General features: G+C 41.2%; 1 protein-coding gene across 13 annotated transcripts in view; it reads right to left on the bottom strand.

The window, feature by feature from the left end:
* The window catches only part of LMO7 (LIM domain 7), a 139,354-nt gene that overhangs the window by 23,096 nt on the left and 90,003 nt on the right, over window positions 1-26,255 (bottom strand). For 4 of the 13 annotated variants that reach the window (XM_063335795.1, XM_063335712.1, XM_063335722.1 and 1 more), the window contains exons 7-18: window positions 25,689-25,887; window positions 24,308-24,560; window positions 22,897-23,187; window positions 22,429-22,629; window positions 21,213-21,929; window positions 19,645-19,674; window positions 13,471-13,588; window positions 12,150-12,292; window positions 10,373-10,814; window positions 9,276-9,596; window positions 6,208-6,322; window positions 280-441 (exon numbers count right to left, since the gene is read on the bottom strand). In XM_063335795.1, the coding sequence (XP_063191865.1) occupies window positions 280-441; window positions 6,208-6,322; window positions 9,276-9,596; window positions 10,373-10,814; window positions 12,150-12,292; window positions 13,471-13,588; window positions 19,645-19,674; window positions 21,213-21,929; window positions 22,429-22,629; window positions 22,897-23,187; window positions 24,308-24,560; window positions 25,689-25,887 (2,992 nt within the window). Of the gene's footprint in view, window positions 1-279; window positions 442-6,207; window positions 6,323-9,275; window positions 9,597-10,372; window positions 10,815-12,149; window positions 12,293-13,470; window positions 13,589-19,644; window positions 19,675-21,212; window positions 21,930-22,428; window positions 22,630-22,896; window positions 23,188-23,540; window positions 23,841-24,307; window positions 24,561-25,688; window positions 25,888-26,255 lie in introns of all 13 variants that reach the window. The other 9 variants (XM_063335694.1, XM_063335751.1, XM_063335758.1 and 6 more) reach the window with 6 other exon arrangements.

Below are 26,255 nucleotides of genomic sequence, written 5' to 3'. Positions count from 1 at the left end.
TGTCTTTACCTGTGCATCCTCTCAGAAACAGGCCAGAGAACAAGAGAGAGGTCAGTAGTTCAATGCTTTGTAGACTTGCTTGTCAAGACATTTCTAAAGCACATGTAGTTAAAAAAAGCCAAGTTGTGTTAAAATGCAACAGACACGCTAGCAAACTACTTAGCTTAGATACGTATTACTACTGTAAGGGTAATAAGGACTCTCAGCTGTCAGGTACAGCAGAGACAAAGCTTATTTGCCTTACAGAGCATACTGTATCTGCCCGACGAAACAACTCACCATTCTTTCCATATCGTCTGACATCCATGACCAGGTTTCCAGTTTCTAGTGCTCTGCTGATGGCTTCTTCCCACTGACTATAGTCCATACGCGAAACCTTTGTGCCGTTGATAGCAATGATCTCATCATCTACTTGCAACTGACAAAGTGCTGCAGGGCTGCCTGCAGAAAACAGAAGAAAAATACAATTATGTCTCCATTCACAATTCTGTTTTTACCACAGTGTGACTGGGGGGAGGAGGCGGAGAGGGGAAGTCATTCAAAGAAATGCTTATTGGTGGATATTTGGAAAGTTGTAAAAAAAACCCCAAATCTACTACACTGCAATATAAGGCCAGTAAAATCAGCTAATATCAAAGAAGTGTTCCACTTTGAAACTTATGAAAACAACAAAGAACATTTGAACTTGCAAGCATTCACATTCTGGCTAGCCCGTTTAGTAAACAACCTCTGGGCCCACTCTTGCCTCCACCAACTCACCTTTATAACCTGTGATAGTGAGAGGGAGTCAGCACCACAATGCCCGTAGCCAACCATTAGCTGAAATTCAGCCAATGTTTGAGTAATCCTCTTATTTGCCAAAAAAAACAGGCTCCACTTTGTTAATTCCAGTAGAAGCTGGGTTTCTCGTCTTCTTATTTACATTTTCTGGGCTCTACTGACAAGAACATGCTGCTTTATTGCTTTGCTAAAATAGTTTGTTAGCTCTCAATTGACTGGTAATCGGCCTTAAGATATTGCTTGGTGCTCTCCCATTAGACTTTTCTGGATCCTACTTATTTTGTCAATTAAGAGCAAATTTTATTGCAGTTTGGACTTTGAATTCTACTGATACTTTGCAAGAAAGGCTGCACTTTATACTCTTTTTTACGTACTACTAAACATTGGCAAGTGATCTCACCCGCCTAAGGACAGAGAGTATACAGGACCAATTAATAAACTTTTTCCTATTTAATTCAGAAAATGGATGAGCTGAAAAACTCAGACTTGCCTAAGTAAGATTTTATGAATTACATCTGAATGGTTCTTCCACTAACAATTATTCCTTTAGCACAATATAAAATGGAAGAGATGAGTGAAAATGTAGTTAAAGAATGCATAATAAATCCTCACGTTAATAAAATAAAACAAATTTGAATTCAAGTGTTTTCCAAAGCAAACAGTGAAAGTGTTTAAAATATACCAAGACCAACGCTATATTACATTATCAGAAATGAATGTGGACAAGCATGACAGAAGAATTTAGAGACCGTATGTTTCATCCTGACCTTCTTTTGACTCACTCGTAAAATGCTGCTAGAAGTCTCGATCATCCACTAAGGATTCAAATAGCTTTTAATATTGCTGATGCCCCAGGAAGCTAAGAAATGAAGAAATGTTATGTTTCCTAATACTGCACCAAACAGCGATCCACCATAGTTCACTAAAAACCAACACTAGCTACTATGTTAAAGAGCATAGCTTCATATTCTATTTTCTGCTTTCTTCCTAAAGTATGGAATAAAAACTCCATTAGCAGTTACCAGTAAAATTTTCAAAACACACCAATTACTTTTAAGCCATATTATAGAAGAAAAGGTAGGATTTTCGTTGGGAGGAAGAAAACATGGGTGATAATTAAACTGGAAAAAATGCACATCCCCTGAGATTAAGGAAGATCATAGAATCATAGAATGGTTTGGGTTGGAAGGGACCTTAAAGATCATCTAGTTCCAGCCCCCCTGCCATGGGCAGGGACACCTCCCACTGGATCAGGTTGCTCAGAGCCCCGTCCAGCCTGGCCTTGAACACTTCCAGGGATGGGGCTTCCACCCACCTCTCTGGGCAACCTGTTCCAGTGTCTCACCACCCTCATGGTGATGTTAAAGAATTAATGGATTTTCAAAGCTATTAATAGAAGGTACTATTAAGGTTACTATTGAAAATACTATCAATGAAGTTACTATTTTCAACAATACCATTTAACCTTTGGAATTGTGTTTGATTTCAAAATCTAAGATCTTTAGTACAATATAGTTTGACTGCATGCAGGCTGTACTTTATGCTTATGGTACAGGGAATGCCTTAGGCTTAAGGAAAGACATCAGAACTGATAATTTCTCTGTTTTGTGTTGTGACACAATGAGCCCTAGGAACAAAAAAAGGTGGTGTTCATTTTACTCTGATAATTTGATTAGGATGAGACCCAGGTGAGAACAGTACCTCAGCTCAGTTATGGTAAGCACACGAGGGAAAGCGTGGGTTACCAATTCAGGTTTTAGGAAAGGAAGGAGATTTCAGATTGCATGGTTCCTCCTATAACATCAACAGAAAAACACATCCAGACCATACGAATTTGAATGAATAGCAGCAGACTCTATTGCTCAATTTTTGGCACATAACTGCCAGCTGCTCTTCCTCTACTGCTGTTACAGTATGTGAATAAAAGGGCTTCTCAAGAGCACAAACCAGGGCACCTATATTGGGCTTCTGCTCTGATTCACCTCCAGAGAAGTCTACAGAGATTAGCTGTCAATTCAGGTCCCAAAAGTTCTATGGTGCCATTTGCCTTTTTCTGTCTAGTTCTTCCAAGACAACAGTATTTACTGATAATTTCTCTATACCTATATATCCTCTTTATATAAAGAATTTATTTTATATTGAATAAAACAGGTATTGCTGTTTTTCATAGATTTCCCTGAAGGGGATTTAGTTAGCTCTAACCTATCCTCATCTGTTGTTATTACAGCAGATAAATGCTAGCTCAGTCACACAAAAAAAATTAAAACTTGAAGCAAGTGGATCAAATTTACTTTGTCCTACATGCCTGCAAGTGTTTGAGCACAGACATATGCACTCCTACATCAATATAATCTCAAAAAGCGACTGCAAATAGGGTGGGTGAAAGGGAAATGACTGAAACAATAAAGATTATATGACACTGAGGAAGCTGGCAGAACAACGTCTAGATTAATGTCTTTAAAGGCTTTCTGTTTACCTAATTTTTAGGGTAAAAGTTGAAAGTTCCTGTTAAAAATGAGCACGATCTTCTTTTGTATATAGTAAATGGGTGTCATTGAAACATATGTTACAAGCTTAACTCTTATTAAGCTTTCTGAAAACACTTGTAAGAAGTTAATTTTGCTTGCCAAGGAGTTTTCTTAACAATTTTTTGAAGGAAAAGCATATGTAGAACACAGAGGCTTTTATAAGTAGTAAAAAGATAACCTGAAGAAAATCATCTAGCTAGTTAGGTTTACAAGTATGTCAAGGCAATCATAGAAAGTCTTCCTGGAAGGTATTTCTGGGTTCACAAAAGAGAAAAAGCTGACTGGGAACAGTTGGCATAGATTTGCTAAGCCTAAATCACCCTTGATCAACCTGGTTGACTTAAATGATGAAATTAGTAGATCTGTGGGTAAAGGGAGAGTGGTGGATACCATCCACCTAGGCTTTAGTAAGGCTTCTGACATGAGCTTCCACAGTATCCAGGTGTCAAAGTTGGGATGCTATTGTCTCCAGGGCAGTACAACCAGACGGGTGGAAAACTGGCTGGGCTGTCAGGCTCCATGGGTAGCGGTTAATGGTTCATACTCAGCCTGGAGGCTGGTTACAAGTGGAGCTCCCCAAGGATGTTATCCAGGGACCTATCCTTTCTAACGTGTTCACCAATGACCAGGAGGAGGAGGAGGTGAAACATGCCCTCATCAAGTTTGCAAACCACGCCAAAAGGGAGAGGTGGCTGATACGCTGGAGGGCAGGGCTGCCCTTCAGAGCAGGAACCCGACATTCAACAAGGGCAAATGCAGAGTCCTGCTCCTGGGATGGACTAACCCCAGTGATGGTACAGGCTGATGGGCTGGTGAGCAGGGCTGGGAGGACCCTGGCAGTAATGGGGCTATATGAATACTAGCATGACCAGCAGATCAAGGGAAGTGACTATCCCGTTCACTCAGCACTTGTTGTGCCACATCAACAACCTTGTGTCCAGTTTTGGTGTCCCACTAGAAGAGAGGCATCAATAAACTGGAGCAAGTTTCATGGGAAGCCACTGGGATGGTCAGGGCTGTAGTGCTTGCCCTGTGAGGAGAGGCTGATGGGTATGGGCTTCTTCAGACAGGAGAAACGAGGCTGCAGGGGGCCCTAACAGCAGTCCCCCCAATACCTACTAGGAGGTCACTGAGAAGGGAAAGCCTGCTCTTTATTGAAATTCATGGCAGGAGAACACAGCACAGTGGTTATAAACTGGGACAAAGGTCAGTCTGACTGGGTATGTGGGGAAAATTTTATCTGAGGGGATAATAATTCAATGCCTAGAGAGGCTGTGCAGTTTCTGCCCTTGGAGGGTCTCAAAGCCACCTGGGCAAGGCCCTCAGCAACCTGGTCTGAATTCAGTCTTGACACTTTTTTTGAGCAGGGTTTTGCTCCAGTTGATCTTCCAAGGTCCCTTCCAACCTGAATTATCCTATGACTTATCCTTAAAAACAGGAAACAACATTCAGAAGGGCCCAGCTGAAAGCACATCTTACTCTTTCAACAGGCTGTCCATCTCTTTCACCCTTCTTTACTACAAAGGAAGCTACAGCTTTTGAGTCAAGGTACAACATGAGCCAGTTCTTGAAAAAAAAAAAAAAAAAAAAAAAAAAAAAAGACACATGCTATAAACAAGAATACCAAGATACAGTCCATTCTCCATTCGATCTTTATACTTTGCACCCTTCCTTGCGAGAATGGTCATAAAGCATAATCAAGATAACAGCCACAAGGCCTTCCTCTTCTCCTTGCCTACAGAGCTGGGGATAGAGCCCACGTGAACCTTTGTGAATGACCAGCAGGAACATTCGCTACCCTCAGGTATCTCATCTACAGCTGGCAGTGCGAGGAGACAGTCCTCTGCCTCCAAGTAACAAAATTAAACCAGAAGCCTAGCAGCAGGGAAAGCAAATGGAAAGTTATTCTTCATGTAAAGCTAATATTAATGGTTACAATCTAATTATGAGAAGTACCCAGCTATAGTGAAGAGAGGTTTAAAAATTGAATTTGAAATGAAAAAAAAAAAAAAAAAAAACTTAAGTAAAATCAAGGCTGCTCAATAAGTGCTGTTAAGTGATATTTTTTCCACTCTGGAAAGTATAATGAAGGCCTAACTAAATGAGAAGTTTCAGGTTATTTCTCCTTTCTCAGGATGATCTTGTGTTAGCTGGAAGAAAGGGCACAATTCAATATTCCTCAAATATTACTGGAAACGTGAAAGATCACTGCTCAGAAAACAAGCATTACACATGATTTGCTGGGGTTTTTTTGTTGTGCTTTGCTGCATTTTTTTTTAATTAAGAAAACTGAGCTTGTTCTCTGCAGAAGACTACTAAAGCTGAGAAATAAACTTTGTGTGTGTTTAATTTCAACACAAAAACGTCTACTTTTCCTCAGTATTAACACATCTGAAAAACTGCACTGGAAATCAATTTAGAAGCGGCAACTGCTTAAAAATACTAACTGTCTCCAGAATTCAACTTGACTAAGAAAGGGAAAATTGAAATAAAAATACTAACTTCTAAGTTTCCTCTGCATGTGTTTACAAACCATATGAGTGAAATCTTTTAAACTTAGCTGAAAGGAGCAATCTGGATATTAGAAGTCTGTATGTACCCCTTACTATTGTTCTGTAAGGGGCTTAGTGAATGTTTGAGTAATCATGTTTATGCTTTTCCAGTGGTTATAGAAATGTCTTCGGTTAGGAAAATGCATTTTTGATATTTATGAATTCAACCTGTTTCAAGAGATGAGGATTCACTGAAATACATTAGCAAAGTAAATATTGATTTTTCAATTCTCCACTTGATTTTTTTTTTTAAATATTTGCAGCATTCTTAACAGCAAATGCTTTACTTTAAAGCCTCTCCAAACTAAACATAAGAACAGAAATTTGTGCAGTTAATACACATTTACCTTCTTCAATTGTCTGTACAAAGGCCCCTGAAGAACTCCAATTTGTTGTAAACCCAAAGCTGCGACCGTGGCCAGGTCTCTGGTTTATACTGATTCTCATTTCACTGTACTGTTCCTGAAAAATAAAACATGACACTACAGTATCTGGTATCACAGGAATCTAAATGAGGGAAAGCTTATCCTCTAAATAAGTGAGGCTGCTCACAATGTCCACTTTAATCATCTATTATTAGCATCATAGACAAAGGACACAGTATTGAAGTAAGTTAACTAACTCATTTGTTCTTTATTCAAGCAGGTAGGTTTTTAGTTTACATTTATATTTTCTCTACACATGTATTTAGCTGTGCATTTCTCTTATTTTCAATGTTTCATAACACAATCCTACAAAATGTAAGAAATTCGAGGAAACTAAACCCCTAAATGGGTCTTCATGGATAGTCTTGTGAATTTGTGGAACACGCTGCCCCCAGAGAACGCATCAGTCAAACAGAGAAGTGAAAAAGCCAGATAACAGTAATTCATCTTATTTTTTTCTTGCACATCCTACAGTGGGGACCATCAGTTTCCTTTAGGCTCAATGCTGCAACTAGGTTGACTTGGGTGAAGAATCATCTTTTTAATTTCCAGGGAAATACTACTCGCTTGCTATGGATTTTGTAATGGAGACCTTAGATAATACAACTAATCCCAGAATTAGCTAGAATCCAGATCTTCCATTCTAGTGGACTTCCAAGGTGCTTTCAAAATCAGAATCAAAACCTAACATTACCATTTTAAACGACAGAAATATTTGACTGGGAAAACATTTTGTAACGCTTGCACTATATTATGAACATGTGTTGCATATATTAACATTTTAATGTGAACTCATTAAAAAGCAATTAAAATACCCAAAGGCATGCTATTCACTTTGTTATCATGGAACTGACATTGTTATAAACGGGAAAAAACCATTATAGATGTTTTCTGTCAAACACTGCATGGAGGAGACCCCCCCGCATGTGTACTAAATTTGGTTTACGAAATGTACACCTACATTTTAGTTGCCTAGAGAACCAGTTTTCCTGAAGGGCGGGATTCACCTTCCTAACTTCAAGTATTTAGAAGTCTGGGTAGAAGCCAATTTATAAGCCAGTTCCCCAAAGCTCCTATGTTGGTAGGATGCACCTGGCAGCTGCAGGGAGCAGCTGGAGTTACCCAGAGTCTCCGGGCAGGATGCGGCCAGAGGAGGCTTTAGCAGTACCCGAGCGCTGAGTGCAGAAGACAACAACATTGCAAGGCAACATCCTGAGGTTTGCACCTCGTGTTAGAGGAACATTCCTGGCAAAACACTCCCCATTTCAGCCCAGGGTAGAAATTAAGTCCTTACTGCAAAACACATCTACTAGTTTGCAAATGCTGCCATCGAACCCAAGTCCTTCGGTAAGTAACAGGACATGAAAAGGGAATCTACTAACAGACAGGTTAGCACACTGGGCTAGAGCATCTACAAACCTTTTGAATTTGAGTCTGTTCCTGGAAATACCCGTTATCACTTTTACTTCCACCATCCTAACCCCGCTCTTCTTCAAACCTACCTCTTGTCAGAGGAGTAATTTAACTACGTACACTGACCTTCATCATTTGGACAGGTTGCCTCCAAAGCACTGAGCACTCCACAAACCTGGTGTTATTGCCCTGATGACTAGTGAACTATATCAACCTCTCAACTCTGGCAATGATTTACAAACATGCCAAAAGGAACTGGCATTCCTTAAGTTATAGCTTGTTGGAGGCACAACATAAGCGCTTTTTTGAATATTTTTTTAAACTTTTTATTTTAAAACCCCACATTACTCATCTGCAGGAAGGACAATTTATAATCTTGTGAATAATGACAGGAAAAAAAAAAAATGGACCTGGTACATTTTGTTCTCATTTGGCTCACTTGAAGTGATACAAAGCCCCCGTATCTAATCTATGTTTTCACTGATTAGAACAGCAATTCCTCTGCCTGTTTTTGCTACAAGACAGGGAAAAAAAAGAAGTGATCACGATCTCTTTCCTTATACAACAATCACAATTTCAAAAAAATTATAATTTCATTGCAATGGCCAAAGGGTATCAGGAGTATTTAAACTGAAATGTGTTCCTTTTCCACAAGTGATTAAGAAGGAGAATGTTTCAAAGTGATCGAATTTATAAAAAGCTGGTGTGGTAAGTGATTTCATGAATCAGCATTCAGAGTCTTATTGTCCCTCACCCAAGTGACTGGCATAATTAACTTTTACAGCAGTATCAGGAATGCAAAGAATTCATTTCTAGTCTGTCAAAGGGTATGAACCGTATCATTTGATATCACAGAAAGGTATTGACAATTAAAACTATTGCTGCTAATTTTTTACATGTGAAACGTGTGATCAGTTAGAGGAAACAGCACTTGACGATACGTATTCCCCACCCCCTCACCCCCCCAAAAAAAAATAAAAACCAAACCACTGAAAGACCCAACTTCTGGATAAGCACATACACAAAGAGATGGTGATTTTCTTTAATATTCACTAATGTGAACAATTAGATTAATTTCAAGTAAATAACTATTTTTAAAAAAAAAAAAAGGGTGGGGCTCAAGCCACAAGAGGTGAAAAAAGGAATAGTATGATACTAATGCTTAAGAATGGCCTGTGAAAAGCTGATCTTTATTTTCCACCACCAGTTTAAGAGTGCAAATGAATGCTACAGCAGCTCAGATCATTCATCTAACTGACATACGTGATTGTGCGCGCAATGTGCTAATCTGGAGAATAACAAAAAATTCGCAAGCATCAAACAATATTTAGAATAACTATTTTGAAATGGAATAAGAAATCAAATTAAGGACAGGACATATAAAGGGTAGGTAAAAAATGCAGCGATTATTTTCTTTCCAAATATTCTCTTTCCCCTGAATTAAATTAAAGGAAATAGCAGTTCTCCGAGCTGTTTTCTTACTACCAAAAAATACTTGCATTAGATATATATTTTTTTTCTTTTACTCTGCTGTAGCATTCAGTTACACTAAGTAATCACATTATTTCCACACTTACCAGGGATTTTGAATCCTCAGGCTCTGGCAGACTCACATTTTCTGCAGGAGATGCAAGTGAAAGAGAATCAGGAGGAGAGGAATACTCTGGTTTAAGAATACTGCTTCCAGCATCTTGGTCTTGGGATTTTACAGGTAATGCCAAACTAGGAGGAGGTGTTGACTGAACACCTTCTTTTTCCTCCTCCTCACCTCTGCTTCTGAATGCACCAGCGGAGAGAGGGTGTGCAGAGTCTGGTTGTGAAAATGAACTGCTAGTGAACAAAGTTTGAGTTCTTTTGGCTTTTTCTACTTCTCCGTTGTATCTCTGGGTATCATCCATCTAGGACAAAAATGACAGTTTGGTAAATGTGTGCTTTTAAAAAAGAAAAAGCAACCCTAATCTTTCAGCAGTCTAAATCTTTAACAAAAAAAAACCCTCTCCCTTTCATGTAAATTCTGATTACTGTACCCATTACTAATTACCAACTTTAAAGAAGAGCAACATATTTTTTTCTCTTGAAGTGCTTGCAGAATAAATAGTCCAGACTTTTTAAGATAAGTTTTTAAAAATCATCTGCTTAGAATGATTTGCATTCTTGCCATTTTTAAAATTGAGACAAATAAGGACTTCGGAGAAAGCTATGAAAATGAATATAGTAATTGGGAGGGATCAATTTCTTTGTTTCAGTGCTTTACTGAGCAAACAAGTTTTAGGCTAGCATAAAATTTCAATTTCAACAAACTCAGCAGAGCAGAGGAAACTTGTATCACCTGACAAATTTGTCTTTAACGCTTAATTATGTTAACTTAGCTTCAGACAATTACATCCGATGAAGGCAGGTTTGTTGATAAGGAACACGAAGGAGACTTACTACAAGTAATAAAAAGATTATTCTACCAAATGTATTTATCCGTCTTATTGCTAGGAGTGCCTTTAAATACAGAAACACGAGTAAACATCTAAAGCCACGACATAATTGCCTGCTCTATTAACACAGCCTTCATCAAACAGTGGACGATTTTTTTTAAAAGACAACAAATGTTAAAACTCTACTGCTCCCCCAGCTATCCAAGACCCCAGCATTTACAAACTTTGGGAATGAAGCAGAATTTTACCGTGAACGACCGTGGAAGTGACGAGATTCCTCTTGAGTGGACACCAAAAGGTCTTGGTGTAACCACAGATGTTAACCTAGAGGTATCAGTTTTCTGGTAACTTCTCGGGAGAGAAGCTGAAACCTGAGCTGACCCAGTTTGAGCATTCACCGAGTAGCGAGTAGACAAAAGAGCAGAGCTCTCCTCCTCTGCCAGGCTCTTTGGCGGAGCGGGAGCTTCACGAGCGGCTGAGCTCTCCGGTGGGCTCTCCTTGCGCGGCTCTGTGGCGTACGCGCTTTTGCTGTCCTTAGTGCTGTAGGAGGTATCTTCTTCCAGAAGGTAATCTTTTGCTGCTGACCGTGTGGAAGGTGCTTTTTCTTCACTAAACACATCGTCATTCAGCGAATACGTCCATCTGCGTTCGTGCTTTCGCTGCCCATAGGAGTCTTGATCTCTGTCCTCCCTATGGGGACACAGCGCGTTACAATACCAGACAAAGTGACCTGACAAACAGCCGGGCACTAAGTCTTTTGACTAATGTTTGAGGCAGAGCATAAACTGAGAAACACATCCACAATAAATTAAAGTGAATGGCATAATTTAAAAATTTTAGTATTTTAATATTTTTTTAAAAATCTACCTTCTTCCCCCTCCTCCCCATTTCAACACTGCTCTAACACTCAGGCATGCTACTGGCACATTATCAGGTGGCCACCATGACAGAAATCTCTTTGCCAAGAAAACGGTATAGCTGTTCAAGTTACATATCCTCAGAAATTCACATTTTCTTTGAGGAAAGAATGGGAAGAAGGTATTCCCACTAACTCTGCCTGAACTGTATAGCTCTGCTGATGTCTCTGCTCTATGGAAATGCTATACTGAACTTTAGATGATAACAAAATAAGATGGTGTCCTGAAGTTCAGATTGGGGTTTTTTTTTCCTGCTATTCATTCCTCTGTCATAAAGGAACAACCACCACAGAGATAATCTTTACCAAATCATTTTTAAGATTCTGACAATACTAGACATTCAATACAATTAGCATCCGTAATTTATTCAAGAGACTATTCTTTGTCCTCACAAATAAGTAAAAAAATACATAAACTCAAAACATTCTGTTTCAAGACTTATTTAAATTTCTTTTATGAATACGTGCCATGACCCTATTCCCTTCATCTCAGTCATACATGCATTTTAAAAAAAAAAAAAAAAAAAAAAAGAAAAGAAAGAAAAAGAGACTGTCACCAGTAGAAATGGTACTGTGCTACTCAGTTTACACTTTTTACTCTTCCGAGAGAATCTTTTTCGGTAAATACGCAGAGGAACAATTGGGGATAGAGGGTAACCAAGGAAAAGTTTACAGCTCTGTGATACACATTAAAATTCTGGCTGTTTTTATCCGTGGTGGCTAAAAGAATAGCAAATGCAGCGGTAGAGGAAAGAGAAATAGTTAGGTTGATCCAAGAATAAAAAAGGTAGTTATCCAGTTCAACACTATTGTTTTAACTGCTTTAAAGTGGATGCAAATACTGACTTCTCAATACATTTATTATGGATAGCGGAGTAAAACATCATTTATAGAGCAAAACTGTTTAACATTCTGTGAAAACAATGCATTAGCAGACCATATTCCACCCTTCAATTGCCTAGATTTCTACACTATAATTTGCAACTAAAATTGTTGAGATCTCTGTAGAATCAATTGCAACTTGCCAGTAAAAGCTGCTCAAGAATTCAAGGGAATAAAAATGCTCAGATTTAAGTTCTTCAACTTAATACTCCCATTAGGGTTATTACCTCTCCTGCTCCATTTCTTTCAGTGACTTGGTTGTCCTTTCAGACACCTCAGAGGCTCTCCTTTCCATTTCTTCTCTCTCTTCCTTTTTCTTTTGCAATTCAGAAGTGAAGCTCTTTCTACGATTCTTCCATTTTGCTAGATCCTGTAAAAATAACATGAACGTACACAATTAGATTTTCTCAAGACCTCGTAAATCTATAGAGGCATCCCATCCCATGCTAACTACTGCCCTGATTTTATTCACATGTCTGCATCGCGGCCACATTTTCATGCACCTTCCCCCTAAATGACAAAGGGTTCTCATATTTCAGTTATGGTTACAGGCTCCCTGCCTGTTAAAGTTAACAATTGTAATTACTGGACTACAAGTGGAAAAAAATACCTGTTTTGCCCCTCTCCCCCCCCTTACCTTTTCAATTTTATTCTAGAATACACCCAATGACGCATAGTTGAAAACTAATGCAAATGTCATCCATATTTCTTTGTTGTGGACTTTGGTGTTCGGGATTTTTTTTTTTTTTTCCAAATCGCTACTATGTTAGACTGATACATTAGCTTGAGAATAAACATGCGTTAAATTCTAAATTGAAAACATATACTTCTATATTTTCTTCAGTTCTGTAAAACCACAATGTGAACTGGCAATATTCTCCATGAAATACCAGAGCTGATTTAAGATAAGTACTGAAGATTAGAACTGAGACGGCCGAGATGCATTAAACAAACAACTATGAACTTCTTGCTTGGAGCTCTGTTCTTAATTTCAGCTTCCTGTTGGTAATCATTGTCAAGCAGAGTTTTTAATAAAAAAGAAAAGGTCTTCAGACACCCTTATGATGCTGTGCAAAGCTACCACATCAGTTTACAAGCTGGATGAGGGGATTGGAGCCTCAAGAATTTGACCAAGAAAATAATATTTCCCTCCCTTCTCCCAAAGGATCAAATACTCAGACATTCTCAAAAAAAAAAAAGTATTCACAAATTTCAGATAACACATGAAACTACGCCCTAACTTTTCTTTATATCCACAGAAATCAAGCCCGAAGGCTTTATTACAATATATACAATATATTACAATATATACAAGCCTTATCCTGAAGCATTAATCAGATACTTATGGTGATATTTAAAATAATTTCAGTTCTGCATTAAACAGACATCCCCAAAGCCACTAGTAGTTGCATGAGATGGATCATTTTAGAAGTCAGCCCCATAAATGGCTGCACACATGCCAAAGCCTGGTTTTGAGGGACACTGAAGGCAGGCGGCACTGAGCCCTTCAGCAGGACACACGAGGACGGGTGAAAAAGGAGTGCTTACTTCTTGCCACTTCAGATCTTGTTCTTGTAACTGTTCTTTTATCTTTTGTAGCTCTTCGTAACGGATTTTGCGCAATGACTGCAGCTCCTCTGCGCTGACATCGTTCAAAGATTTACTCCTAGAAAGAAAAAGAGTACTCGGCTTTATCACATCTTAGCCATCGTTTACGCGTGTGAAGCCTTCGCACGCGAAAGAGATTTATATTAGTACAACTGAGTGCTCTTGAATGTTATTTTGAATAGAGCAGGAAACACACGGGCAGCTGAACGAGCAAGGCTGGGACATGCTCTAGTGCCGGCGCTCAAGTCAGTAGTTGCACATTGGAGCAAGTAAAAATGAGGTTAAGGGAACAAGCAGCTCTGTAGCAGCTCCACGCTGATCATTCACATTGAGGTCCTCGTACCTGACTGCTACTTCTTTTACTCTCTTCACTGACCTTGTTCCTTTCTTTGACCTACAAGGTGTCCCTCCTCCTCGAGTCTAAATTCCCATCCTTCCGCTTCTTCTCTCCAGTAACAGCCCCAGAATCACCTCCCATTCTTTCCTTCCTTAGGCTAATCATAAAATCAAGTCAGTTATGGATGCCCATTTCTAAATAATAGAAGTCGTGCATGTCACAAGGCCCGACTAGCCCACGTTACTCCTTCCAAAGCCTCTCTGATGCTTTGCATCCAAGTCAGGATGGCTAACAGAGCCATCTTCTCACTAATTTCGTCAACAGGGTTACAAGTTTCTCCCCTGAACTCCTACTCATTAGTTCCCTTTAATCTAAATTCCTCAAAGCTCACCTTTCATGCTTCCCCGCCCCCCCCCCCCCCCCGCCATGCTATTTTCTCCTTTATTCTTTCACACTGCAGTGATAAACATAGCAGGACTTTTAATTTAGGTATAGGACAAGACTCCTGCTCAGAGTTGACCGCAAGCCTCTGCAATACCAAGCAAAACACAGGTGTTTCATCATAAGGTTCAAAGCTGTAATATAAAAGAATTCTGGGGTTTATTTTTATTTGTTCAAAAATACTTTTTCTTGCGTTTATCCAAACAAAATCTAAATGACGGAGGGGCGTAACCAAGTTCTAACAGGGCTTGAAAGTGGGGTACTCTGATATGACGGAAAATCAGGTTGAAACCAAAACTGACTCAGCACGGGGCCTTGCTCTAATCTGTCACATACCAAGAAAGCTCTGAACTAACAAACCAGACTCTCTCACTTCCTCCCAAGAGGCCCAACTCGCTTTCGTTGGTAACATAAGACTTTGGCCTCTAGAAATACAGGCTAGGGCCTTAACTCATTCTACCTGTTTGCTTGTCTCTTTTCTGAATGGGAAGAACACCCAATTTAGCAAACTCTCCTGGTCACTATTGCAGAAACTCTTTTCTTGTACAGTTCTTTTCTTAATTTTTTAATGGTTAAGTTATATCCCATGTAGAAAAGGTTTTGGGTAACCAAACCGTATGTAAGTATCAAACTTGTTCCAGATGAGTTCAAGAAAACTTCCATGACTAGGGTTTCCTTTTCTTTCTCTCGAGTTTCTGTATCTGCCTGCAACAAAATCATAGAATCATAGAATCTTCATGGTTGGAAATGACCTTTGAGATCATCGAGTCCAACCAAACAACCTACAATCCCTGCCACTAGAGCATGCCCTGAAGCGCCACATCTAGACGTTTCTTAAACACCTCTAGGGATGGTGACTCAACCACCTCCCTGGGCAGGATGTTCCAGTGCCTCACCACTCTTCCAGTAAAGTAATTCTTCCTAACATCTAATCTAAACCTCCCCTGCCGCAGCTTCAGACCATTTCCTCTGGTCCTGTCATTATTCACCTGGGAGAAGAGGCCAACACCCACCTCTCTCCAACCTCCTTTCAGGTAGTTGTAGAGGGCAATGAGGTCTCCCCTCAGCCTCCTCTTCTCCAAGCTGAATATGCCCAGCTCCCCCAGCCTCTCCTCATCTGACCTGGTCTCCAGACCCCTCACCAGCCTGGTAGCTCTCCTCTGGACACGCTCCAGCACCTCAATGTCCCTCTTGTACAGAGGGGCCCAGAACTGAACACAGCACTCGAGGTGAGGCCTCACCAGTGCCGAGTACAGAGGCACGATCACTTCCCTGCTCCTGCTGGCCACGCTATTCCTGATACAAGCCAGAATGCTGTTGGCCTTCTTGGCCACCTGGGCACACTGCTGGCTCATATTAAGCTGGCCGTCCACCAGCACCCCCAGGTCCTTTTCTGCTGGGCAGCTCTCCAGCCACTCTTCCCCAAGCCTGTAGCGCTGCTTGGGGTTCTTGTGACCGAAATGCGGGACCCGGCACTTGGCCTTATTAAACCTCATAACAGTTGGCCTTGGCCCATTGATCCAGCCTGTCCAGGTCCCTCTGTAGAGCCTTCCTACCCTCAAGCAGATCAACACTCCCACCTAGTTTGGTGTCATCTGGAAACTTACTGAGGGTACACTCAATCCCCTCATCCAGATCATTGATAAAGACATTAAACAAAAGTGGCCCCTAAACTGAGCCCTGAGGGACACCACTGGTGACCGGCTGCCAAAAGGATTTCACCCCATTAATCACAACTCTCTGGGCATGGCCATCCAGCCAGTTTTTAACCCAGAGAAGAGTACACTTGTCTATGCCATGATTCGCCAGCTTCTCCAGGAGAATGCTGTGGGGGACGGTGTCAAAGGCCTTACCAAAGTCCAGATAGACAATGTCCACAGCCCTCCCCGTGTCCAGAAGGCGGGTCACATGGTCAGAGATCAGGTTGGTTAAGCAGGACCTCCCTTTCTTAAACCCATGCTGGCTGGCCCTGATCCCTTGGCTCATCTCACTCAAGATGATCCTCTCCATGATCTTTCCTGGTACTGAGGTCAGGCTGACAGGCCTGTAGTTCCCTGGATCCTCCTTCCAACCCTTCTTGTAGATGGGCATCACATTAGCCACCCTCCAGTCATCTGGTACCTCCCCTGTTGACCAAGACTGTTGATAAATGATGGAGACAGGCTTGGTGAGCTCTCCTGCCAGCTCCCCGAGTACTCTTGGGTGAATCCCATCCGGCCCCATAGACTTAGGTACATCTAGGTGCAGAAGCAGATCATTGACTACCTCCTCCTGGATTATGGGTGGGTTGTTCTGCTCTCCATCCTTATCTTCCAGCTCAGGAGGCTGAACACTCTGGGGATAGCCGGTCTGACTATTGAAGACAGAGGCAAAGAAGGCATTAAGTATCTCAGCCTTCTCCTCGTCATTGGTTGCAACTTTCCCCCCAGCATCCAGTAAGGGATGGAGATTCTCCCTGGCTCTCTTTTTGTTGATGTATTTATAAAAGCTTTTTTTGTTGTCCTTAATGTTAGTGGCCAAGTTGAGCTCCAGCTGGGCTTTTGCCTTCCTAATTTTCTCTCTGTATAACCTAACAAGATCTCTCTACTCCTCTTGAGTTGCCTGTCCCTTCTTCCAAAGGTGGTAAACCCTCCTTTTATTCCTAAGTCCCATGTGAAGTTCCTTATTCATCCAGACTGGCCATTTTCCCCACCCTTTAGACTTGCGATACTTGGGGACAGCCTGCTCCTGGGCCTTTAAGATTTCCTTCTTGAAGAGCATCCGGCCTTCCTGGACCCCTTTGCCCTTCAGGACTATCTCCCAAGGGACTCTCTCAACCAGCGTCCTGAACAAGCCAAAGTCCGCCCTCCGGAAGTCCAAGGTGGAGGTTTTGCTAACCCCGCTCCTTACATCACTACGAATTGAAAACTTGACCATCTCATGATCACTAAACCCAAGACGACCTCCGACCGCCACGTCTCCCACTAGTCCTTCTCTATTTGTGAACAGTAGGTCTAGCGAGGCACCTCCCCTGGTAGGCTCCCCTACCAGTTGCGTCAGGAAGTTATCTTCCATGCACTCGAGGAACCTCCTAGCCTGACTGCTGTGTTATATTTCCAGCAGATACCCGGCAGGTTGAAATCCCCAACCAGAACAAGGGCTGGCAATTGCAAGACTTCAGCCAGCCACTTATAGAATACTTCATCTGTCTCCTCATCCTGGTTGGGTGGTCTGTAGCATACTCCCAGCACAACATCTCCCTTATTTCCCTTCCCCTTCAACTTTACCCATAAACACTTGACTTTATCATCACTGGAATCTAGCTCTATACAAGCAAAACATTCCCTAATGTACAGAGCGACACCCCCGCCTCTCCTTCCTTGCCTATCCCTTCTGAAGAGCTTATAGCCATTCATCGCAGCATTCCAGTCATGACAGTCATCCCACCACGTTTCCGTAATGGCAACTACATCATAGCTGTCCTGCTGCACAATGGCTTCCAGTTCATCCCGTTTGTTGCCCATGCTTCATGCATTCGTGTAGATGCACTTGAGCTGGGCTACCGATTTCACCCCCATCCTTGGCCCTTTATCCCTGGGCTCATTACTAGTGGGCCTGGTTTTATCCCCTTCCCCCTTCAATTCTAGTTTAAAGCCCTGTCCATGAGCCTTGCTAACTCTTGACCCGGTACCCTTTTCCCCTTTTGGGATAGGGTTTTCCCATTCTTAGCGAGCAGGCCCAGTGTCCTGCAGATCAAACTATGATCACAGAACCCAAAGCCCTGCTTGTAGCACCAGTTTCGGAGCCAGGTGTTGATCCGTCCGATTTTCTTGTTCACCCATTCGTCAGTCCCCAAAACTGGAGGGACAGAGGAGAACACAATTTGTGCTCCCGAACCCTTGACAAGCCGTCCCAAGGCCCTGAAATCTTTCTTCATTGCCCTCAGACTTCTGCTCTCCAGCTCCTCACTGTCTGCCTATAAGATCAAAGGACGGTAATAGTCTGAGGGCCGTATCAGGCCAGGGAGCTTCCTGGTTATATCCTTAACACGGGCCCCAGGGAGGCAGCAGACCTCCCTGTGGGAAGGGTCTGACCTGCACATGGGACCCTCAGTTCCCCTCAGAATGGAACACCCTGTGACTATTGCCCTCCTCCTGCTCGTCACAGAAGCAGTCTTAATGCGTGGAGCTGGCTGCTTTGGCGACTCCCTGGATGGGGCTTTATCAGCATCCTTAGTTCCCTCATCATCTATCTCCAGAAGCCCTTATCTGTTCTGTACGGGCACCTGGGGGGGCATGGCGGGTCTGGAGGGGGCTCTCCTGCTGCCCCGATCTGGTACCTGCTTCCATTCCCCCCCATCCTCTTCTCGTTCCCCTCCTTCTGCCTGGTGACAAGAGGGCAGGGGATCCCCTTCCTCTCGTGGAGCCTCCTCCTGCTGCTTTTTCCCTAAGGATGGCAGGGTGTGGCTCCACCGATCAATCTCCCTTTCACACTCCCGAATGGTCCTCAGGAAATGGAAAAATCTAGACCCAAATACAGTATACTCCAAGTATGGGTATATTCATACCAAGGAACAGGGTGTTAGTTTCCATTCTAGTCTTAAATTCAAAATCTAATGAGTGACTTGAGCCTTCGCAGTCTCCCTCCACTAATACCTAACTTTTTCTAAAACATTTCTTGCTTCTTCTGGAAGTGCTTAGTCATTTACCAGGTTTTGCCTCAGGGTAAAAATAAGTAAGTAAATAAATGTACATTTAAAAAAAAATAAAAAAAAATAGAACACTGTGCATAACCAAATACTTAACATGCCATCAAACAGTAAGTGAAAAAATATTTATCTTTGAATCACAATACATCGTAAACAATGCCTAAGTTCACATGGCACTAACCAATAATTTTACCACTGAGGATTCAATAACCTGTAGTATATAAAATAATCACAGAACATTCATCAATCCCGTGACAAATACCATGTCGTTAATTATTTTCAGATTCTAGCTGTACAGCCTTCGAAATAAAATATTTACTAATCTTCTTTTACATTTCTGAATGTTTTAAAGCCTAATTTAAATACAGAACACCAAGTACTTCACTTCAGCAGGAATAAAATATTAGAGCTGATCTTCAAAGCGCCTGATAACCATAACTCAGATACCCTAGGCACCAGAGAGAACTTTTGCCAGACGCATAGCTTTTAGTCTCTTACATTCGTTACGTGAATTGCCCAAGCACAGAACAACAAAGCAGCATGCACAAGTTGCTTTCAGCACACGAGTTTTTAGCTACTGTGCATGCACGAAAATTTAAACAAGAGGCAAAAACAGCGTTACGATCTTTCAGGCTTTTATAAAACTTACCCTTGCTCATCAGAAAGCTTTTGAAACAGTCTGAGAAATCAGAAACCAAAAAAAAGAAAAGATTCAGTGTCTTGATATTCACAACAACATTAATAACACCAGTACGCCAACACTCGCACTAAGTGACGGGGAAACGGAAAGCTTGAGGACCAGCCAGCAGGGAACAGCACATCGGAGATCTGAGACTAGTCGGAAAACACATCAGGACTTGCATGATGTGTAAGTCGGGCAGAAAACCGACAGAACAAGGCTGCCTGCAAGTCTCCAATGCTTCCGATTTAGCAGTACTGCACAAATACAGCCTTGTATTAATTCTGCACCACTTACTCCAGCGCTGCTGAACAGCACGAAGCTCAGAAGATACTCATTTCAAGAAATGAAAATGAATGAATGCAACTCAAGTCCGAACAAGAAGCCTGGCTTACAGAGGCTCTTTTCTTGTTACTTCAACCATCTCTGATACTAAAAGAAAGTAATACTTGGAGTGGATAAGAATAAAAGGCCACACATAGAAGTTTAGCACATTAAACGGAGAACCAAATTCATGCAGTGTGATTCCAGAGGATTTTTAGTATTCTTGAATATGAGTATTTTATTCTATTGAATGAATCCTTAAAATGTGAAATATTTTCAAGCACTTCAGAAATTTCCCTCAGTGAAGCTCGCACTCTGTTAACAGTATTAAGCTTAAAAATTAAATGCAGCAACATCAAAATACCAACTGGAACATGGAAGTGTCTTAGTCACAAAGTAATGATGCACAGCTGGGAGAACTGAAACTTGCAATGCCGTATTTTCAGAGCTAAGGAAACATTTGAAACCCCACTCTCCCCCAGTAAGTACAAAATCCAAAAGGAGAGCTAGGAAGTAGTTAAAAACAGTATTCAGTCAGAGAAGAGAAATTTTGAGTATACCAGGAGAGGATTAGGGGAAAGTATTAATCAGGACTGTATGAAAGCAGGGGGGAAATACTGGCAGAATAAAATACGTCACAGTGGAATTTAATATTACATGGACACACACCTTGCATGCACCGTGACTTTGGGCGGGCAAAACACTACTATAACATTTTTTTTTCACCTCACCTAATCATCTCAAAGCTATGGCAGGACAGTTTATAAGCATTTTCAAACGTAGGTGCAAGCAAGAGTAATCAGAATGCCCGTTTCCAGAATTTGTCATTAAAGCATTCATGTCTTGCAGAAATGTTTTTACAAATTATATTGGGGGAAAAAAGAGAAAATATTTCTAGCCTCCATAGTCTTTTGAGTAAACACTATTCCTGTTCAACCATGGAAGGAAACTTATGCAGAACTTGGAGACTGAAGGAATGAGAACATGTTTTCTCTAAAATAGCAGCCTAAAACTAGAAAACATTGTAATTTTTTTGTTGAAAATATGGTATTGCAGTCATGAGCTTTTATTCAAAGCAATAAAAAGCTTGTCCAGGACGCCACGAACAAAGAGCAGCTTGGCACTCTACGAATGGTTCAGCACAAGTAGATGCTTTTCTGAATGGAAAGGGTTCAACTGCACTCAAGCGCAATCCGTGCGGGACACAACCTGACCTCTCCACCATCTGCCGTTTCTTGTGTCTAACTTTGCTGGCCTCCCTGATCGCTTCCCACTTCTTCCAGTCTTCTTCACTGCAGGGACCTGGGATGAAATTTACTGGCTGGACGTTGCTTCCCACCTTCCAAGATTCAATCTTGCGCGTCAGCATATCGTCCTTCTTATGGCGGGAAGACGGTGACAGCACTCTGCCATTGCTCTTTCTTTCCTCCGTTGTCGTGTTTTTTTCAAGTAAACATAGAAATTTGGACCGGATCTCCTCTGGAAGACTCCATGGATCAGGAAAAAGTGCTGGGTGATACGTGTCTGGAGCGCCTGATAAAGGCACCTCTTTTTTCTGAGAGATGATTTTACGGAAAATCATGTCATCCTTTTCCAAATCTGGAATCACAGGTTGGCCCTCTCTGGGTTGCAGAATTATCTCACCTTCTAGGGGAGGTTCCTCCTCAGATAATTTTTTTAAATACCGGGGGTCCTGAAGAACAACTTGATTCACATGGAAAGCCCCAGTTTTCCGAACAAAAAAATCGTCATTTTCTAAATCTGGATACAGATATCCATTTTCTGCCTCTCCTTGCTTGCATCCTGGTTCAAAGGAAATATTCCTTCTACATTTTATGAGCCTAGGGCCAGAAGTAGGATCAATTTTGGTCTTCGTTTCAGAAGACAAGTAGTCAGAGTATTTTTGCAGGGCCTGAAGTAACGAAAACTGACTGAAGCATATAAAACAAAAGGAGGGAAGTAAAAACATCATTAACTAGCAAGAGACAAGCAGATCACAACGTACTGCGATACGCATTTGGTTTAGATTTGCAGTATCCCTAGCAGTACAACTACACCGCTTGGCATTCACCACCACTAACCGTAGCACGGCACACGTCAACCAATATAAAGGTACCACGGCATACTAACCTGCTCAGAAACAGCACGCTTACATGCTCACACATAAAGCCAGTAACCCTATGCAGCACGTTATGCTTTTGCACTTACATGTTTCAGAAGACCAGCAACTTACGTCTACATCTTAAAAAAAAAAAAAAAAAAAAACAAACACCAAAACAAAACAAAAAAAACCCCAACAACAAAATAGTAATAACCAAAAAAAAAAAAAAGCGCGACATCACAAGACGTGGTTTAATTTCATTTAGCTGTTGCATATCCAGCCATTTCTTTTTGATGCAGCAAGAGTACAGCTCATGCAGCAGTATCAACCTGGGCTGATCAGAAGCCTCCAAGATTTTTCCTTCTGCAATCTGTGACAATGAGCTTCCCACAAATTCAGCAGTTGGTTTGTAGCTCTGATCCCTTCTGTAACTGCTGTTCCAGTCAAAACTTGGTCTTGCTTGATTAGCAACAATGGCAGAGCTTTGTTTGTAAGCAAATTCCTCATCCTCGGAATCTGATTTCTTTCTACTGTGCGGCAGCACAAAGAGTGAGCAGAGGGAAAGAAAAAAAGAAAAATACGAAGTATACTAATTGAGTAAAATGCACAGTGGCAACAGTGCAACAGTGTTATGGAAATAATATTTCAATTATTTTCTCAAAAAAAAAAAAGAGAGAAAACATAGTCTGCTGCTATACTGTCAATAAAAATGAAAAACAAAAATAAAGTCATACAACTACACTTCATTTGTAAGTTTTGCACACAGGAGAGAAGCAGGGGCATGCATGAAAACGCACCTGAACCCTTGAATCTCTTTATACCAAGGTTTGAAAGAGGATTTCCTGATTTTTTTCCATAGCAATTCTTCTTCTGGAGTCCAAAACTTAGGAAGAAATTTGTCAAAAGCAACCACTGTATTTGCCGCTGAAGAACTTAGCTTGCGAAAATAGAGATCATCTTTTTCAATATTTGGGATGCCTATTTCTTCTTCCTCGTCCTCATCAAAATACCCAGATAATTCTGAAGGAATGTTAACTCTTGGTTTGTTTTCCTCTTTAGCATCCAACTCCCTCTGCCTCCTCTGGTTACTGTTCAAAATACCCAATCAGTTAAGATATTTTAGGAGCAACTTGACAGAAAGAATGCAAAAAGACATGCTTTTTGGCTCAGGAGTTCAACCTCGTGAATGAAGCAAATTAGTTCTCAATTCCATCACTGCAGCACCAGAAATAACATTATATATTTAAAAAAAAAAAAAAAGTTAAATGGTTATATCAGCAACCTATTGCCTCTGACAGAAATACAAAGTTTGACAGAAAAGGCATAACAATTTATCAGCTGTGTTAAAATGCCGATTAGAAGACTAAACTTTATGGAGTTATTTATGGACTGCAATTTAGGTAATACAATAGTTACTGGATCTCGGATTAGTATCTCTGACCTCAGTGGTTCAAGCATGGCAGCTAGTGGACCAGCTGGATAACTTTCTTGCGAGCAAGATTTAGGAGGGTCATTGCGCAACATGAAATGATGTCCAGGTGCAGCAGAGCTTACAGGGCTCTTTTTGACTAGAAATCTACGTTTTGCTAAGTCATCCATGACCACGTCGGGGAGCCTTCTTTCATCTTCTGAATCAGAGCCACTGTCATACTCATAGATCATCTGGAGGGACGCTGGATTTGTGAGCCCACACTCTGCTCTGCTATTTTGGCAGGAAGCTACGGGATTCTTTTCACGTCCACTGAGGTTGACCAAAACAGGAACAGAATGAAGACAGTGAAGTCACGGAGGCAATGATGAAACCCAAGAACTGCCTGCTAATCTCATCTGTACACACCAAGAAGCCGGACAGCCAAAATTCATCACCATATTTTGGAAGACTTTAATGAGAAACTAAAACCGTAGGTCTAGCTCCCGTGAACGTGCATTTAAGATCATTTAAATCCCCTTTGTCTGGAGTCTGATCAGCCTCAAAACATTACTCAAACACCAGAAAACTAGTTATGTAGACCTAAGTAAAAAAAATAAAGGCAAAACATAAAACCAACCACACAACCACACCAAAACATCCCTCCCGTTAAAATATGGAAACCCAAATACTTTACTTTGTATTGCAGCAACAGCAGCTTAACTTTAACTAATAAAGAAATAATTTATTTGAAAAAGTCCTAAATCAAAATCTGGCTTACTAAGACCGCACACCAGTACCTTGAAAATGCTCCATCTGACTCAGTGAAGACGGGACTTGCCCAGCTCCTCCTGTTGTCCTCATTCTTCTCTGTCCTCTTCTTCCTTAAGGGTGCCGGCACATACGCCGTCTGCTTGTTTTTGTTGGGTAAGAAACGATTGAAGTCAGCGGTAGGTTTCGGTTCAATCACAGAAATCCTACGGTAAGACCTGTCATCTTTATGGGAGTCATGCATTTTGAAAGGCAGTTCCGAGTCTGTGTCACTGTCACAACCTTAGAAGAAAGGGGAGAAAAAGAAAGGCACAAACATTACCTTCTAGACACAAGCTTCTAGCTAGAACTTGCACCAAAATCATCTACAATCAATTTCTCTCCATATTCAAGATGTTTTGGCTGCAAACGTTCTGAGCTACAGACAGGACAGTACTAGAGGTATTTTTAGAAGTTTGCTGTGAAGTTGCGATAAGGTCTGTGAAGCCAAGTTTGGTTTGCACACCCCTGCTACATTTGTTCCATTCTTTCACTATCACTGCACCCTGCAGGAAACAAAGAGCTAACCTCTAGATTGAAGACATAAAATGGCACAGAAGGTTTTAATTAAAAAACATACTTGCCACTTGAATTTACTAACAAAGCTAAGTTACCAGCAAACAGTATAGCAATGTGCTCATCTCACCAGATTAACACCTAGTAGAAGCTGAGGGTACATCACATATGTAGCATGGCTACATGCTGCTTTGCTCAGATCAGAAATGCACCATGTGGCCTTGGCTCAATGATTTTGTTATTCTCATGGTGCGAAACCCAAAAGTTCACTATTTTTGTAACTCTGAGTTAGTCTATAAGTTAGCATTGCATTTTAAAACTGTGAGACAAACACAGGTTAGGGTACAGCTGTAGGCATCCAATTTCACAACCTTTGTTCTTGTTACCTTTCTTTCCATGACAAACTATCAAAAATATCAACCACTCTTCAGTTTTTAACCTAGGTGGGAAAAACCCTATTGAATATTGAACATTCACAAATGGAGTGAAGGCATAGAGCTTTGACATATCCACACTAGGAACAAGCCAAGAGCCTTCTGCAACTGTTGAATTTTAGGTGAACCCATCAGGATGTGAATTCTAGCAATTTCCCTTCCTGAACTACGAGAAAATACCCCGCACATACACACACTGTAACACGGCTGTGAGAACAAGAGTCCCAGCAACCCTTCCTATGAAAATTTCTGAGCATTGTTTCTACCAACTGTTAAAGGTCAATATTTGCTTAAGCAAAACGCAACTGCAGAAGTTGCAAAACTAGAGCTGCCTTTCCCGAAGTACTAGGTCCATACATTGTCTTCTCTCACACTCGTAAGACATATGTCAACAAAAGATTTAAAAGAGGAAAAAACATACCTTCACTGCCACCTTTCAAGGTTATATCTGACGAAAAGCTTGTGGAGGATCTTGAACCAAGAGAGTCCAAGCTATCGAAGGAATCGTCTCTTTTATGGGTAGCTGAAGATGAAAAGGGCTCTCCCCGGTCAACGTACCAAATATCACCGTACCCACTATCCCTGCCACTTCTGTTCAGGTAACTGGACTCTTCCAGCGCCTATGAAAGTAAGTTTTGAAAGGTCTTTTGCAATAATCAAAGGTGCAAGTGCTAGTCGCATGTTTTCGCTCAAAAATTTTTAAAATGCATTTTGAGTGCACAAATGGACTTTAGCAAAGACTACTGCAAACCCCTAAAAACAACACAAAAGCTTGGATAGGAGATTGGATATGAGGAAAACAATTTTTACACTGAAAGGGTTGTTAAGCATTGGAATAGGCTGCCCAGGGAAGGGGTTGAGGCACCACCCCTGGAGGTATTTAAAAGACAGGTAGACGTAGTGCTTAGAGATGTGGTTTAGCGATGGTTTTTGTCGGAGTTAGGTTGATGGTTAGACTGGATGATCTGAAAGGTCCCTTCCAACCATT

The sequence above is a fragment of the Chroicocephalus ridibundus genome, chromosome 1 (assembly GCF_963924245.1).
Source record: "Chroicocephalus ridibundus chromosome 1, bChrRid1.1, whole genome shotgun sequence".
Classification (NCBI taxonomy): Eukaryota; Metazoa; Chordata; class Aves; order Charadriiformes; family Laridae; genus Chroicocephalus; species Chroicocephalus ridibundus.
This window is presented reverse-complemented; position numbering and strand designations above follow the sequence as displayed.